General features: G+C 56.5%; 1 protein-coding gene across 1 annotated transcript in view; it reads left to right on the top strand.

The window, feature by feature from the left end:
* WNT7A (Wnt family member 7A) overlaps nucleotides 1–15,796 on the top strand; it is a 64,637-nt gene that overhangs the window by 23,158 nt on the left and 25,683 nt on the right. The window contains exon 3 of the mRNA XM_014838455.3: nucleotides 767–1,038. Coding sequence (XP_014693941.1) covers nucleotides 767–1,038 — 272 coding nt within the window. The remainder of the gene's footprint in view (nucleotides 1–766; nucleotides 1,039–15,796) is intronic.

Here is a 15,796-nt window from a genome sequence, read left to right as displayed (position 1 = left end):
GCAGGGGACAGCTCCCAGCCTCCCTTGGAGAGGCTCACAGTCCAGTGAGGGGGCCACCGAGAAAAGGAGGGGACAGACCTATAAATGGCAGGTGACACACAGCAGTAATAACAGGGGCCACAAGAACAAGCATTGCTGTATCAGGCAGGTGCCTTAAGCCAGGCATGGAGCTGAGAGCTTTACGTCGACAAACTCTTACGGTTCTCTGTCATTGCCACGAGAAGGGTACTATTGCAAAGTCCCCATCGTACAGCCGAAGAGACTGAGACACAGGGAGGGGTCGTCATGGGCTGAAAGCCACAGAGCCGGAGAGTGACGCTCTTGGCCTTTCTCCCAGTTCTGGCTCTGGAGCCTGTGCACACTCCAGGTGTCCAAGAAATGCTGCTTACAGTGTGTCGCCAGATGCCACGAGCATCGTGCAGTGCACGGTTCACACTGCCGTGTCGAGTGTGGTCGGGAGTGGGTGATAACCGACCAAAGTCCCCTCGTTTGGCCTTCCCGAGCTTGGGCAACCAGCCCACCTGCCTTTCTCCTCCGCTGCCCAGTCGACTGCCCGAGGACCTTCAGGATTGGGGTTGAGTGGGTGTGTGCATGATCGGGGGCTCGGGCATTGTCATCATCCCAAGACAGAGCGCTTCTTAGGGGCGAGGAATGGGCACGCCTAGATCCTTGTGGAGCTGTTCCAGAGAGCCAGCTCCTTTCTTGTCCAGCTCGCTGTCCCCCGGCGGCCTGGACCTGACCCCAGTCTGCGCTCTTCTCCCCGCAGGGAGCCGGGAGGCTGCCTTTACGTACGCCATCATTGCTGCCGGAGTGGCCCACGCCATCACAGCGGCCTGCACCCAGGGCAACCTGAGCGACTGTGGCTGCGACAAGGAGAAGCAAGGCCAGTACCACCGGGACGAGGGCTGGAAGTGGGGTGGCTGCTCTGCCGACATCCGCTACGGCATCGGCTTCGCCAAGGTCTTTGTGGATGCCCGGGAGATCAAGCAGAATGCCCGGACTCTCATGAACTTACACAATAACGAGGCAGGCCGAAAGGTAGGCGGCCAGGAGGGGAGCCGGGCGGCTCCGGCAGAGATGTCGCAGGGTTCCTTATTCAGAATGGCTGGTGTCGGGTCTCCTGTGGTGAGCCACAGGGCTCTGCACATAGCCTCATTCTGCTTGACTCTGTTGTCAGTTCGCTACTGGTCAGGATTTGTGGGTGCGTGATGCTTGTCAGTTACTGAAGCAGTTGAATAATTGAATCTCTGTTAAAACAAGTTGGATGTAGCTCAGCAAGATGGAAAGAGGGACAGACGTGAACTCTTATCTTTGGGTCCACAAAATCAGCTGTACATAACTCTGATTGTGGGGAGGGGTTGAGGTGAGTTCAGTAGGAGTCATCCCTGTGGAGCAGCTGCCAGGGCTGCTAATGTGTCCTTGGTCACCTTAGCCAAGATCTGGAGCTCAGAATAAAGGAGGTGACAATACCTTCTTCTCTGCCTCCTCAGATCCTCCTGAATTCTGGGCTTAGCTTAGAGAGTCAGGAATGTCCCAGGACGTTTGTAGCAGAGGTGGCTGGGTTAGAAAGGGGACTGGACACCCTATCCTGCAAGGAGCCGGCTGTCCCAGAGCAAGGGATCAGATGGGTCTGCAGGCCCAGAGTACAGAGTAAAGGTCCATGGGGTGGGAGTGGGGGCTGGGTCACAAGGAGACAGGTCCTGCCAGTGTGAGGGCCAGCCATAGCCACTGAGAAATGGATTGAGTTACCAAGAAAGGAGTGAGCTCCCCGTCCCAGGAAGTATTTAAACAGAGGCAGTTTGAGGAGGCATCTTGGGGCACCCAGATCAGTGCCACCTGGCTAGGGGAGTCTCCTCAGCTGAGGCCTGAGGTTGGGAGTGGGCTCTGGAAGGCCTGTAAAGGTCAAGGTGCTCAGAGCCCACCCTGGGGCCCCTGGGCCCAGGAGGTGTTGGGAGAGGAAAAATGTCTGATGTCAGGCGGAGCTCTGTACAGAAGTGGCTATGGGCCAGGATGGATGGGGAAGGAGGGCTCGATGCTTCCTGGGCGGGGGACGGACCACTGCAGTGACAGGATGTGTGCGGCACCACCAGGGGCCACAGACACGGGCACCCAGGGGGGCTGGCAGGAGCAGGAGTGACAAGAACAGGGGAAAGCGTGCACTGGGCTGTGGAGGTCAAGGAACACAGACGGCGTCCATGGGCCCAACTTGCTCCAGCCCGCTGTGGCTGTGTGGGGATGCCGGCCCAGGGTGGCCACGTCCTCTGATCTCAGACTCAGACTATGAAAGTGCACTCACTTCATTTTCAAGTTTTGGCATTTAAAACTAGTAGTCATCAGTAACTCTTAAAAATATAGGAAAAGTGAAAAAAGAAGATTACCATAGGGGCTCAAAAGCACACATCTGTTGGCTAAGTGTGGGCCTTGAGCGACAGATGGTCAAGTGGCACGGCTCTCGTTCCGCTAGAGCACGTCCGTGGGCCAGCTGTCATCTAGCTCTGGCTGTGTCAGCTCACTTAATCTTCACGGCATCCCTCTGAACAGTGGCATCATTATCCCCATTTTATAGGTGAAGAAATTGAGACACAGAGCAGTTAAGTAATGTGCTGAGGGTCCCACAGCTAACAAGAAGCAAAACCAGAATTCGAACCCAGCACGTCTGGCCCTCGAGTTGGCGTTTGCGTACCACAGTCCGCTGTGGCGTGGTGGTCAGAGCGCCGGCTGGCGGTGAGATGCCAGGGCTCAGATCCCAGCTCTGTCTCTCGTTCCTGGGGAAGGAAGCAGAGCTGCAGGAGTGTCCTCAGGGCTGAGGTGAGCAGGGAAGGAGACACGGCGGGAGAGCCCTCGCCCCAGGGCCTGGCACACACCTAGTCCTCAGCATAGGGTGAGTTGATTGCAAGTTGTGCAAACATCTGTCATGTGGGAGGGAGTCTGTCTGGCCGGTGGTGCTGGGGGTAGCCCGCACACTTTGGAGGGGAGCAAGGCACCCAGGTGTGTAGACGAATGAGAGGTGCCAACTGGCCCTTCCTCCAGCTTTCAGAAGCCTCCCGCCCTCCTCCTCTCCAGCCTCTGGCCACATCCTGTGTGTCAGAGCCTCCCAGGCCGTCACGGTGAGTCACACAGGCAGAGCCGCTCACCTGGCCTGTGTCAGGATGAGGTCCCAGGGTACATGGCAAGGCCTTGCTGGCTCCGCCTGTCCAGCCCTGGCCAGAGCCCCTGCCCAGGGCCAGCATGTCCTCCAGTGTTCTCAGCCGTCATTCCTCCCTGTTTCTGTGGTCACATCACTCTTTAGGGCTCAGGTCCCAGGTCACGGTCTCCCTCCTGCCCTTGAAGTCCCGCTTCCTGGAGGTGCGCAGAGGGAAGACAAGTGGCTTACTGCTCCCAGCCTCAGTTTCCTCATCTGTGGCTGCCTGCTGGGGCCGCTGTCAGAATTACAGGAGAGAATGCTTGGCCCGGGGTAACAAAGGTTCAGTGTATATCCGGTGGGAGAGGGTTTTCTAAGCTACCCAGCTCCAGCAGGTGTGGGGGCCACGGTTGCTGTTCAGGGCAGGGCTTGGGTGATGCAGACGATGGGAGCTGTCAGAGGTCATAAGACCAACCTCAGGGGGCTTCCTGGAGGAGGTGAGCCCCAAAAGATGAGTGAAGGTGGGCTAAGCAGAGAAGAGAGGTGAAGGCAAGCCAGGTCTGGTGTGGGGAGATAGTGTGGCCAAAGGCCCAAGGATGGAGGCTGGGGCCAGTTCAGGAGCCCAGACTGGCTGCTCTGTGGGTCCCTGAAGGGGTAGCAGAAGCTGGGGAGCCTGGAAGGTCACCTGCCAGGCCAAGGAGTGAGAGCCTTGAGTTGCCCCCAGGTCTTCCTGTGGCTGCCTCCTCCTCAGTGCTCAGGCTTCAGCTCAGATCCCCCCCTTCAGAGAAGCTCCCCTTTCAGTTCCTTCCTAGCCTCTCTGGGTGCAGCCTTGTTCTGGGGCTTGCTCCCTCCCTAAACCGTAAACGTGATGAAGACAGCGACCCCGTGTGTCCCACTCACAGCCACCCCCAGAGCCTGGCATACGGAGGCGGCCTATATGCCTACCGAGTGAATGGTTGAGCACATTATGGTCACTGGGGAGCCACTGATGGTTCTGAAGCAAGGGAGGGGCAGACGTCATAGAAATGGACCCCGGGGAGGCAGAGTGGTGTCTTAGGTGGGTCAGTCCTAGGGTCTGGGCAGGGTGTGGGCTGGGCCCCACCTGATGTTCCTGAGCAGAAGCTGCTCTCCCAGCTCGGGGAGACCCAGCTGAGGGGATGCGCCGCTGCTGCCCAACTCCGCTCTGGTTCCCGAGGACCCTTGAGCGTGGCTTCCTGGGACAGCGGTTCAGCTGGGCACTGTGTGTTTTCCAGAGCCAAGAGGTGGAATTCAGGACTCCCCCGTGTGCACAGGGAAGGGCCTGACCAACTGCCATCTGGCCCCTTTGTGGTATGAGGGTGCAAGCAGAGGCCCAGAGAGGGTCCCTACTGGCCCTCAGATACCCACAGCAGTGCCACATCGCTCAGCCGGAGCATAGCAGGAAGGCGGTCTCCCACCCTAGCCCCTCACTCCTTGCCACGGGGCACCCCAAGAGCTCAGATGTAGCCAAGCAGTCAGGAGCAAAGACAGCCGCCTAGCCCGGAGTAAGGCTCACTGTGTATCAGCTCTCAGTCCCATCTCTTCTTGGGGCCTCAGTTTCCCCATCTGTCGAATGAGACTGTGACCCTTAACTTGTTCTGGATCCCCAGGTGCCAGTCAGGGCCAGGTGAGGGCATGCAGGAGGCCCCCCACGATCCTGCAGTGTACCATTTATTCAAAGGCCTGGGCCCCCATCCCAGAATCCCCCCAAAACAGGCTTCTGTGAGCCCCACGCACGGGGCAGTTGGGGAACGGGCAGGAGCAAAGAGGCCGGCCCGCAGCCGCTCCCCCCTGAGCGTCTTGGAAAGGATCGCAGATGTGTTTATCACTGGCTCCCTCCTCCTGTGTGAGGAGACAAGACTCAACCTGACCACAGGCTCTGGGGCTTGTTGGCAGCTGGTGAGAGAGAGGAGGAGGAGGCGGGGGAAGTCAGGGAGCAGATGCCGGTCCGAGGGGCAGAGGTGGTGGCGGGCCCAGTGACGGGAGACCCAGGGCAGCCCACCCACTCACCTGGCAGATGAGGGAGAAGAAACACCATGGGGCGCATCCTGCTCTTAGACGTCTCAGCTTGGGTCCGAGCAGGGCAGAGCCAGACAGAGCCAGGTGCTTGCCTGCGGATGTGGGGGATGTGGGCTGCGGGGCTGGGGAGGTGGGGGCGGGCCTGGGCGGGGAGTCGGGGGAGCAGCGGGGGTGGCTTCCCCTCCTCTCATGGCCTCCTGCAATTGTGTGGTCTGCAGGGTGGAATCAGGTCAGGTTAGAAGACAGAAAGTGGGGGTGCCCACAGCTCTTTGGGGCGGATTCTAGAATCATAGTCTCTCTGTTGGAAGTTTAGGGCCATCGTATTTTGGATTGAAATCCCAGACTGTTGAGGCTGGGCCTGTGGAACGTTAGGTCCACGTCCCCACATGGGGTGGGGTTTGGAATCGCAGGATCTTTGGCTGGGACGGAGAGAGGCTCAGAAGCACTGGGTTGAACTCCTTGGATGGCAGAATCCTGTGGCTCTGTCATTTCTTTCCGGCCTTCTGGGCAGTGGGGAGGTGAACGAAGCACGGTTCTTGCCCTCAAGACGCCCGGTTTAGTGAGAGGGGCAGATAAGAGGAGCTGAAATGATGACTCAGGGCCACACCCCACAGGGAAAATTCAACACAGAAGGTGCAGAAAGGCACCCCAAGATGGGAGTGGTTTCCTCTCGGGCAATCTAGAGACCTCTAGGCGAGAAGAAGGGATCCCTTAGCAGGGCTTTGAAGGATAGCTAGGAGTCCTCCAGGAGACAAGGCAGGAGGGGAGGAGGAGGGAACTTCAAACAGGAGTAACAGCATGTACAAAAGCGTGAAGTCCTAAAAAAGCATGGTTGGGGGCTCTGTCTGTCTAGGGGAAGGGGGAATGGGTGGTGAGGCTGCAGGGGGCTGGGACCACAGGCAGGGCCTTGAACGACAGGCCAAGGGGTGGGACTTCCTTATGCTGGAGGGTCCTGAGGCGGCTTTGGCTGGGGAGTGCCGAGGACAGGTTTCTGGCCCTCTCTGGGACAACGTGGAGAACAGCGTGAGGGGTCAGGGTGGCAGCTGGTGCCCAGACCCAGCAGGGGCCTCAGGCTGGGTGGGATAGACAGCTGTCAGGAAGCAGAAGCGGCAAGACCCGCCTGGGGTTGCATTTGGGTTGGATGGGCGGGCACCACCCCTCACTGGGGTCAGGAACTGGGGCAGGGGAGATCATGGTCCCCAGGGTGCCTTTGGGCACAGAAGTGGGAGCCCCTGTGGGCAGTAGGTAGGGATTCCCAGGGGCCACTGGTGCCTGGATCTTTATTCTGGAGAGCGATCTTGGCTGGAGCCACCAGCGGGAGGCGGTAACAGAAGCCCTGGAATTTGGCAGGATTGCCCAGTGGGAGGATTCAAGTCGGAAAGCCCTGGGGCACGGGCCCTGGGGCAGGAGGGCTGTGGGGAGCACAGGAGCGGTCCTGGAGCGAGGAGCAGAGCCAGGAGTGGGCCTCCCGGATGCCTTCTGGAGCGCATACAGAACGTACCCTGTGGGGTGCAGAGGGGCCCAGACTGTGCTTCCAGCCCCTGCTCTGTCCTAGCTGTGGAGCCGCAGCCGAGGGCCCACTCTCTCGGCGCCTCCACGGCAGGGTTGGGCCTGGAGGCCTTGCTGTGTGCTGAGAAGGAGGTCTGGGGAGCTCTGGGGCCTCGGGGCGGGAGGGGCCCTCAGCACCCCTTCCTGGGAGCAGCGGTGCTGAGCCCAGGAGAGGCAGCCCTGGGGACGGGCCGGCTGGGACGGGGCTGCTGGAATGTGCCGCTTGCTCCGAGGGAGGTGAGCTCAGGGGGATGGAATGCCACCTGAGTGAGAAGTCCCCTCGCAGTCCCTGCCCGGCCTCCTGCTCACGGAGGGTGCCGGTCTTGTCCCTTCCTGCCCTGCCCCGTCTGGTCTGGGTGCTCCTGGAGCTGGATTCCCTCCCTGCCCTGGCTGCAGGCAGGCCTGTGAGTCAGGGGACACTGGGACCCGGCCCCTGGCAGCTGGGCGGGGCCAGATAAGGCTCGCTCAGCTATGCTCCTCTCCGCTCTCCCGAGGGCCACTTGCATATTTGACCAGATAGAGTGGTCAGCGCTGGCATGTCAAGGGCCCGAGGAGCCAGGCCCTGCCTGGCCTGAAGCCGGCTGACCAGACTAGGCTGTGAGGAGGCCTCCTCAGGCCACCCTTCCCTCCATTCCTGCCCCGGATCCAGGCCTGCGGATGGAAAGGCCTCTAGCCAGAATTTGAGCAACTTGGACCAGGGACAGCCTTGGGCAAATATCGTCCCTCTGGGGCCTTGGTGTCTTCCATGGTGGGACCTTATGGTCTCAGAAGGGTCTTCCAGGTCTGAGGTGGGGAAGGGGAGGACACAGGGTTCTTAGGACCACTGGACATCAACCTTGTCTGCAGCCACATACTCCTAGAGTTTGCCAAGCTTGTTCCTGCCTCAGGGCCTTTACACATGCTGTTCCCTCTGTCTGGAATGCTCGTCCCTCAAATCTTTGCATAGCTAGCTCCTTCTATTCCTTCAGGTCTCTGCTCAGATGTCCCCTTCTCAGGGAGGCCCTCCCTGACTCTCCTCCCCTCTGTCCACCTCAGCTCTCTCTGTACACTACCCTGCTTTATTTTCTAGGTAACGCTTGCCACTATGTGAAGTTATCCTACTTACACAGCTCTTTGAGTCTTTATTCCTTGTCTTCTCCCACCGCATTGTCAGTCCCACGAGGGTCCGCAAGTTCACAGCTGCCCTCTAGGTGCCTGGCGCAGAGGACATGCTGGAGAATTACTGGTCGAGTGAATGAATGGAAGGACGAGTGTCTGCTCTTACCTGGGGGGCTCCCAGGAGTAGGGTTGCCCCGTAAAATAGAGGACTCCCAGTTAAATCTGAATCTGAGCTAAACAACAAATAATTTTTAGCATGAGTATGTTTCAAAGATTGTGTGGGACATCCTTATACTAAAAAATTATTCATTGTTTACCTCAAATTCAAATTTTACTGAGTTTCTTGTATTTTTTAATAAAATTTCTTAGGTTGAGATAGTGTTGATTCGCATGCAGTTGTGAGAGTACAGAAAGACCCTGTGTACCCTTGGCCCAGTTCCCCCAACAGCTTGCAGCACTGTAGTCCAGCATCACAGCCGGAGTATGGATACTGAGCCGGTCAAGACACAGGACATCCCCCCAGGGTCCCTGAGCGTCCGTTTAGAGCCTGATCCCCTCTCCTCCCCTCCTCCTCTGCCTCCCCTGCCGCCCCAGTCACTGGCAGCCGTTAATCTGCTCTCCATCCCTGTAATCTTATCATCTCAAGAATGTTGTAGAAATGGAATCATACAGTATGTAACCTCCTGGGAGTGGCTTTTTTCACTCAACGTAATCCCCCCCAAGATTCACTCCCACTGTTGCAATAGTTGGTTCCTTTGATTGCCGAGTAATACTCCACGGCATGGATGGACCGCAGTTTGTTTAACCATACGCCTGTTGAAGGATATGTGGATGTTTCCAATTTTCGGCAATTACAAATAAAGCTGCTGTGAACACTTACGTCCAGATTTTGGTGTGAACATAAGGTTCCATTTCTCCGGGGTAAATGCCCAGGAGCACAGTTGCTGGATCGTCTGGTCGTTGCACATTCAGCTTTGTGAGAAAGCGCTAACCTGTCTTCCAGGGTGGCTGTGCCATGTTACATGGCCCCCGCGTGGGGCATGATCCAGTTTGCCCGCGTCCTCGCCAGCATTTGGCGGTGTTGGTTTTTCATTTTTGCCGTTCTGATAGGTGTGTTTCACAGCTCACTGGGGTTGTCAGCAGCATTTCCTTAAGGACTAATGATGTTGGACATCTTTCCATGTGCTTATTTGCCCTCTTTGTCTCCTCGTTAGTGGGACGTCTGTTCAGCTGGTAGCCCATTTTCTAATTAGATTCTCCATATTCTTGCTGTCGAGTATTGAGCTTTCTTTATATGTTCGAGATGCTAGTGTTTTGTCAGACACATGGTTTGCCAATTTTTTTTCCCCCGGTCTATAGCTTGTCTTTTTATCCTCTTTGGCAGAGCAAAAGTTTTTACTGTTGATAAGGTCCAATTTCTCAACGTTTCCTTTTGCATGGTGCTCTTGGTGTCATCTGAGAACTCTTTGCTCAGCCCTAAGTCCCCAAGACTTTCCCAGATACATTTTTCTAGAGGTTTTGTAGTTTCACATTTTACATTTAAGTTCCTGATTCATTTTTAAATTACTTAATTTTAAATCACAAAGCTTTCTGTTTTAAATTTAATTTTCATCGTAGTAAAATATACATAACATAAAATTACCATTCTAACATTTTAAGTGGACAGTTCAGTGGTGTTAAGAACACTCACATTGTTGTGCAGCCATCCCACCATCCATCTGCAGAACTTTCTCTTCCCAGACTGCAGCTCTGTCCCCATGAAGCACCAACTCCCCACGCCCTCCCCAGCCCTAGCTGCTCCCCTTCTAATTTCTGTCACCAGGAGTGTGACTGCTCTGGGGGCCTCATACGAGCAGGATCAGACAGCATTTGTCCGTTTGTGACTGGCTTATTGCACTTAGCGGAATGTCCTCAAGGTTTCGTGATCCGTTTTGTGTTAACTTTTGTATAAGGTGCACATTTTAGGTCAAGGTCCATTTTTTCGTTTCTTTATTTGTGCGCTCGGTCTACCCACCATCTCCCGCCCTGTGGGGGACAGTGGCCCTCGGACGGTGCCGAGGAGGACCCGTAGAGTCACTTTAGAACCGGAGACGCTCCCTTCCTTGGGCACATTTGATAGATGAGAGACTGACACCAGACGTGAGGGCCTTGCCAGGCCACGCGCACTGAGTGGAGGAGCAGGACGTGCCCAGGGCCTGGCTCCTGGCTCAGCATTCTTCCTGCTCCCTGCGGCTGGCCCGGGCAGGTGGTGCTGGGCTGGAGGAGGCGCTGATGTGGGGCCTGGGACAGCCCACTGGGATGACCGGGCCAAGGTGTGAGGGACCAGAGGAAGGAGCCAGGACGGGTCCAGAGCGGAAGCCGCTGAGGAGTGGTCAGATGAGAGCTGGCCCAGGCCCGGGTGGAGGACGCCCATGAAGCCTGAGGTTTTTCCAGCTTTCTCCGATGACACGGCAAGGGCTGGGCCCAGCCAGCTCCGGTCAGTGATGCCGCAGTGATAGCCGTGGACAGTGCCCAGGAGGGGAGGGGATGAGATAGGGAGGCCAGGGGGTGGGGAACAGGAGAGGGGCAGGAGCAGCCCTTCCCACAGAAATGTCCACGGAGCCTGGTCATCGGCATCCCACTTTGCTCTGGGTGGGCTGCTAAGACCAGCTCCCCGCCCTAACTCAGGATGGACACGGGCAGCCTGAGGCAGGCCCAGAGAAAGTGGCTGGACATCCTGGCCGGGGAGGAGCTCAGCCTGGAGGAGGGCAGCCTCAGGAGCTGTCACTGTCCCCCAGTCACTGAAGGGCTGGGAGGGGTGGTTGGTGGGAGTGTAGCAGACAGGACTAGGACCTGAAGTCGAGGAATGTGGGGTAGGTGCAAGTTTCAGCTCCAGTGAGAAAGAACTTGCTCCTAGAAGTGAGATGAGCTTGAGGGCAGGGCCACATTTGCTGGGAGAATAAAGACATGATTATAATATTAGCACCTGAAATGCATGTACTGATTTAATCCCCACCACAGTCCTATGAGGTTAGCATTCTCTGTTGTTCTTTCCATTTTACAAATGGAAAAATGAAGAAACAGAGAGGTTAAGAAACTTGCCCAAGGCCACACAGCTGGCAGGTGCCACCCTGGGATCTGAACCCAGGCAGTCTGGCTCCAGACTCAGTTGGTAACCACTGAACTGTTCCACCAGCCCAGGGGTTCTTGGACTCAGATGTGTTTATCTCCAGCCCTGGTTCTGACATCCTGTGATTCTAAAGTGTTATCCTAAGATTCTCAGCTCCCTGTTTTGGGGATCTTGGAGGCTCTGCAGTGCACAGCCCCCAAAACGCTGCGAGGATCAGGTGGTTGGGGACCGCGGATTACTCAGGCACTGTGAGTCCTCGCCCACTCTGGTCACTATGGACAGTCTTGGGCCACCGTCCTCTGCCTGGGAGAGGACACTGTGGACCAGGAGGGACCTGGGCTGGGGGGGAGGGGGATTTTGCATGTTGCCCTCTCCCCTAGGCTGTCGTGGGGGGTTCGGGGTGCCACTGAACGAGGAGATGCCCAGACTGAGGCATGCCCAGGAGTGCTCACACCTCTGCAGAGACCGGGGACGCCCCTGTTTTAACAGTTTCTGGGCTCGGTCAGCCTGGTGAAGGCAGCCTGAGGGCCACATCCTCTCGCCCTGCCGAATCCTCCTTGTCCTTCGGGGCAGCTGGAGAGTCACCTTGGAGTCTCCCAGAGCCCAGCCTGGAGCACAGCATGCAGTAGGTGCCCTCAGTGATCTGTTTCTAGCCGCCCTGTCCGGTATGGTCACCACAGGCCACATGTGGCTGTTTAAATTTAAATTAATTACAAATAAATAAGAGAAGCATTCAGTTCCTCAGTCCACACTCCCAATGCTCGGTGGCCACATGAGGCCGGTGGCTGCCGTGTCAGACAGTTCTATCGTCGCTGGAAGGTTGTTGGACAGCACCCGCTGGCCTAGAGTGGTGGGGGCGCAGACCTCGTTGTTATTATTGCAGGGACCCAGGAAGGTCTCAGTCCCTGTGGGAGCCAATGCTTCCATCTCTCTGGCCCTGAGCCAGCCCAAGGAGGTTCTCAGGTGGCCATCTGCTTTCTCTGGAAGGAATTCCTGGTGTGTCTGCTGGCCCTGCAGCTGGCGGCTCTTGTGAAACCAACCTGGGGTGGAGGAGCAGTCGGTGGGTGAGGCCGCGAGAGGCCTCCCCAGGAGGTGAAGCCGAGGGGCGCGTTACACTGCCGTGAGACCAAGTCAAAAGGCGCCCACCGGGGACAATTGCCGCCTTTGTCCTGAGAGGGGACTGGGACTCCAGGGTGTTATCAAATCTGCTGGGATGAGGGAAGGGGAGCCAAGTGAGGGGGCAGGCGGGGGGTGGGGGCCGGCATGGGGCGTGGCCCGGCCACACGGAGGGACTGGCCAAAGCTCCACCTTCCCTAATCCTGGTCACTGTGCATCCTTTGAGAAGTCCAGGTGCTATTGTGTTCCAGAAAAGCACTGCTCGTCTGACAAAAGGGCTGAGACCCAGAGAAGGCCGGCTGCTCACAGCTTTGTCTGCCTGAGTTAAAAGTTTCATTGGCCCAACAACCTTGGTGTCCGTGTTAACTCAGTGTCACAGACGGGCAGCTGAGGTCCAGGCAGTGACTCGAGCAGCGTCCCAGGCTCCTGGCAGGCCCAGCTGCAGCAGAATGAGGGCTCCGCTGAGCTCAGGGCCTCCCCAGGACGCTGGGCGGAGGGGCAGGCCCGGGGCCAGTGGGGCGGCGTGGCGGGGCGACACCGGCACTCAGCGCCTGTGTGTGGCCCTCTCCAGGCTGCAGACAGCGCGCTGGGCCCACGCCAAGTGCTTTCCAAAAGCCGCCTCATGGGAGCGGGCCTGTTGTTGCTGTTTCCATTTTACAGAGCAGGAAACCTGAGGCCCAGAGCAGTTAAGCAGTGTACTGAGGTTGCCCAGGTAGGGAGCATCCGAGCCAGGCTCCCCTCCCAGTGAGCCCACCCCTGCAGCCCATGTTCTGCTCATCCTCTATGTGGCCTCTGCTTAGTCCTCAATAGTGTGTGTGTGTGTGTGTGTGTGCACGCATGCATGTGTACATGTGTATTTTGGACCTGGAAGGATTGGTAAGATTTTGAAATAATGATTCAAACACGACATTTGTAAAATGCATCATAATTTGCAAAACCTTTTTCTTAACACTTTCCTGGCCAAGACTCGCCACTCTTCTCCAAGCAAGGGTGCGGTTGTGCCCGTGTCGCAGGCGAGGCCCCCTGGCTCTGGCCGGGGCCGCTCAGTTGGCTGGGAGGCGCTCTGTGGGGCTGGTCTTCCCTGGGCTCCGAGAGTCCTAGGCGCAGAGGCCGGTGGAGGGGCTCCCTGTGCTCCTGACTCGAGAGGCTGGGCTTTTGTTCTGTGCTGGGAGATGGGATGACGTGGCTGTGGAAAGAGCTGCAGTAGAAACCTCGACTTCGCAACTTGCTTGCTGCGTGACCGTGGGCGGTCTCCCACTCTGAGCCTCAGTGTCCTCGGTGGGAAGAAGCCCGTGCTCTTTGGCACTTTCAGCACCAGCGTGCAGACTGAATGAGATGGTGCCCATAAAGTGCTGAGTCCCATGCTGTCTTGCGTGGTGAGTGCTCAGACCACAGTAGCTGCTGTTAGGAATGTTGTTAGCACTATTAGTAGTTTTAAAGCTATGAATAGGTTCTAATCGTTCTATTCTATTCGTAAGGATCTTTCTCGCTCTAAAATTCCATTTTTCCCATGGACCAGCACACGCAGCGTGCTAGAAGGACTTGAGATATCCAGGAGGTCATCGAGATTTGTCACTTTACTGAACAGAGAGGGTCTCAAGGGGACCAAACCATTGCAATTCCACACTGGTCCTCCCCTCTCCCAGACAGTGAGGTCCCTCTGGGTCTCTCAGTCATGTCTGAGCAGCCACCTCCAGCGAGAGCCCTGCCCTTGTCCTTCCCAGCCCCATGCCACAAGTACCCAAGTACATGCCACATACCGGGACCTGCAAAGTTGTCCACAGAGTCCAGCCCCCAACGCAGACCTCCCACCCAAACTCAAGCCTCGCGCATCCGGCTGCCTCCCACTCCCGTGAAAACCCACCTGCCCCAGCCTCGCTGCTGTCTTGCTCCCACCAACGCCTGCCTTCATTGCCCAGCCCAGCAAAGAGCAGCTCTGTCCTTCCAGTTGTCTAGGCCACAAACCTTGCCTGACCTTGACTCTTCTCTCACACCCACATCCGATGTCTTGGTTGCACCTACACATCTGTCCAGAATCTTCCCCTTCCTAACAGCCTGCAGTCCTGGCCCCTTGGTCTAAGCCACCGTCATCTCCTGCCTGAAGTACAACAGCACCCTAACTTGTCTCCCTGCTGGACCGTGGGCCTTGGGCCCCCGCAGTCCTTTCAAATGTAAAGTAAATCACTGCCCCGCCTCTACACATAACCTCACAATGGCTCCCAACCCACTCAGAGTAGAAACCCTTCGCTCACTCTGTTCTGCCTACACTGTTCCATCTACACTGGGTATGTCCCTACCTCAGGACCTTTGCACTTGCTGTTCCCTCTACCTGGACCACTTGCCCTCCAGACATTCACCTCCGTACCTCCTCAAGTCTTTGCTCAGATATCACCTTCTCAAGGAGGCCTTTCCTGGCCACTCTACTTGAAATTGCCCACCCGTCTGCCTCACCCCTCCCCGTCCTCTTCCCTGGTTTCTTTTTCTCCATAGCCCTTATGACCACCTGACATAATGCGGGTAGTTTGCCAAATTGTCCCAGTGTGGCTGAGAAAAGTTAGAGCGTTTGCTGTAGGAGGCTCCTGTGGGAACAGCGTGGGCTCGGACTGAAGCTGCCTTCCCGCCTTTTAAACCCAAGAGTCCTTGCCCTCCATATTTGTTCCTATGGGCCAGCTGTAAATGGAGATTTTCTTTTTAGACACCTCCGTAGCCCGTGTCTTTCTCCAGGCACTGTTCTAAGTATTTCGTACGTATTAACTCAGCAAATTCTCCCCAGAACACGAGGAGGTCAGTGCTATTATCATCTCCCTTTACAAACGAGGACACTGAGGCACAGAGAGGTTCACTGACTCACCCAAGGTCACATGGCTAATAAACACAGAGAGCCAGGCTCTGAATCCAGGCAGGCTGGCTACAGAGTCTGTACTCCTGCTGTACCTCCTCTCTTTTGTGCATTCATTCACTCATTCATTCGCTCAGTGTTTGCAGCCTGTCTTCTTTGTGTCAGGTGCATGATTTTAGAGACTAGAAAAGGGTCCCAGGCATCAGGGAGCTCAGTCTAGTAGAAGATGCAGAATGAGTAAATGAGGGGAATGGAAAAATATGTTCCCTCGGCAGACATTCACTGACAGCTACTGAGTGTCAGCCCCGTTTTAGGCACTGGAGATCCGAGGTGAATAAGACACAGTGTCTACTTTTGAAGTGCTTGCGTTCTAATAACAGAGGGAAGGGGGGGACTTCCTACATGTAAGCATGCCAGCTGAACGGGACTCTGTGAAGGAGAGAGCAGGGAAGTGTGGGACCCCAGGACAGGAGGGCTAAGCATTTGGAGATTGGTTTGGATGGGTGGATGGCTGGCTGGATGGCTGGCTGGATGGATGGATGGATATGTGGGTGATAGATATTTGGAAGGAAGGAAGGATAGGTGGCTGCATGGCTGGATGGATATGTGGAAGGGTGATAGATGTTTGGGAGGAAGGAAGGATAGGTGGATGGACGGGCGGCTGGGTGGCTGGATAGAGAGACAGACGATAGTGAGTACTTGGAATGACGGTCACATGAATGGTTATTGGACGGACGGCTGGAGGGACGGACGGGGAGGTATGATTAGACGGATGGATGTTAGAAGATGGTTGGATGGATGCTTGGAGAGTTGGTTGGTTGGAGAGATGGATGGATGGATAGTCATTTGGAAAGGTGGCTGGTTGAATGGATGGGTGAAAAGCTGAGCTCGTTGCAGGCAAGTTGGACATTTTCCCAGTGAGATCACC

This window comes from Equus asinus, chromosome 21, assembly GCF_041296235.1.
Source record: "Equus asinus isolate D_3611 breed Donkey chromosome 21, EquAss-T2T_v2, whole genome shotgun sequence".
Taxonomy (NCBI): domain Eukaryota; kingdom Metazoa; phylum Chordata; class Mammalia; order Perissodactyla; family Equidae; genus Equus; species Equus asinus.
This window is presented reverse-complemented; position numbering and strand designations above follow the sequence as displayed.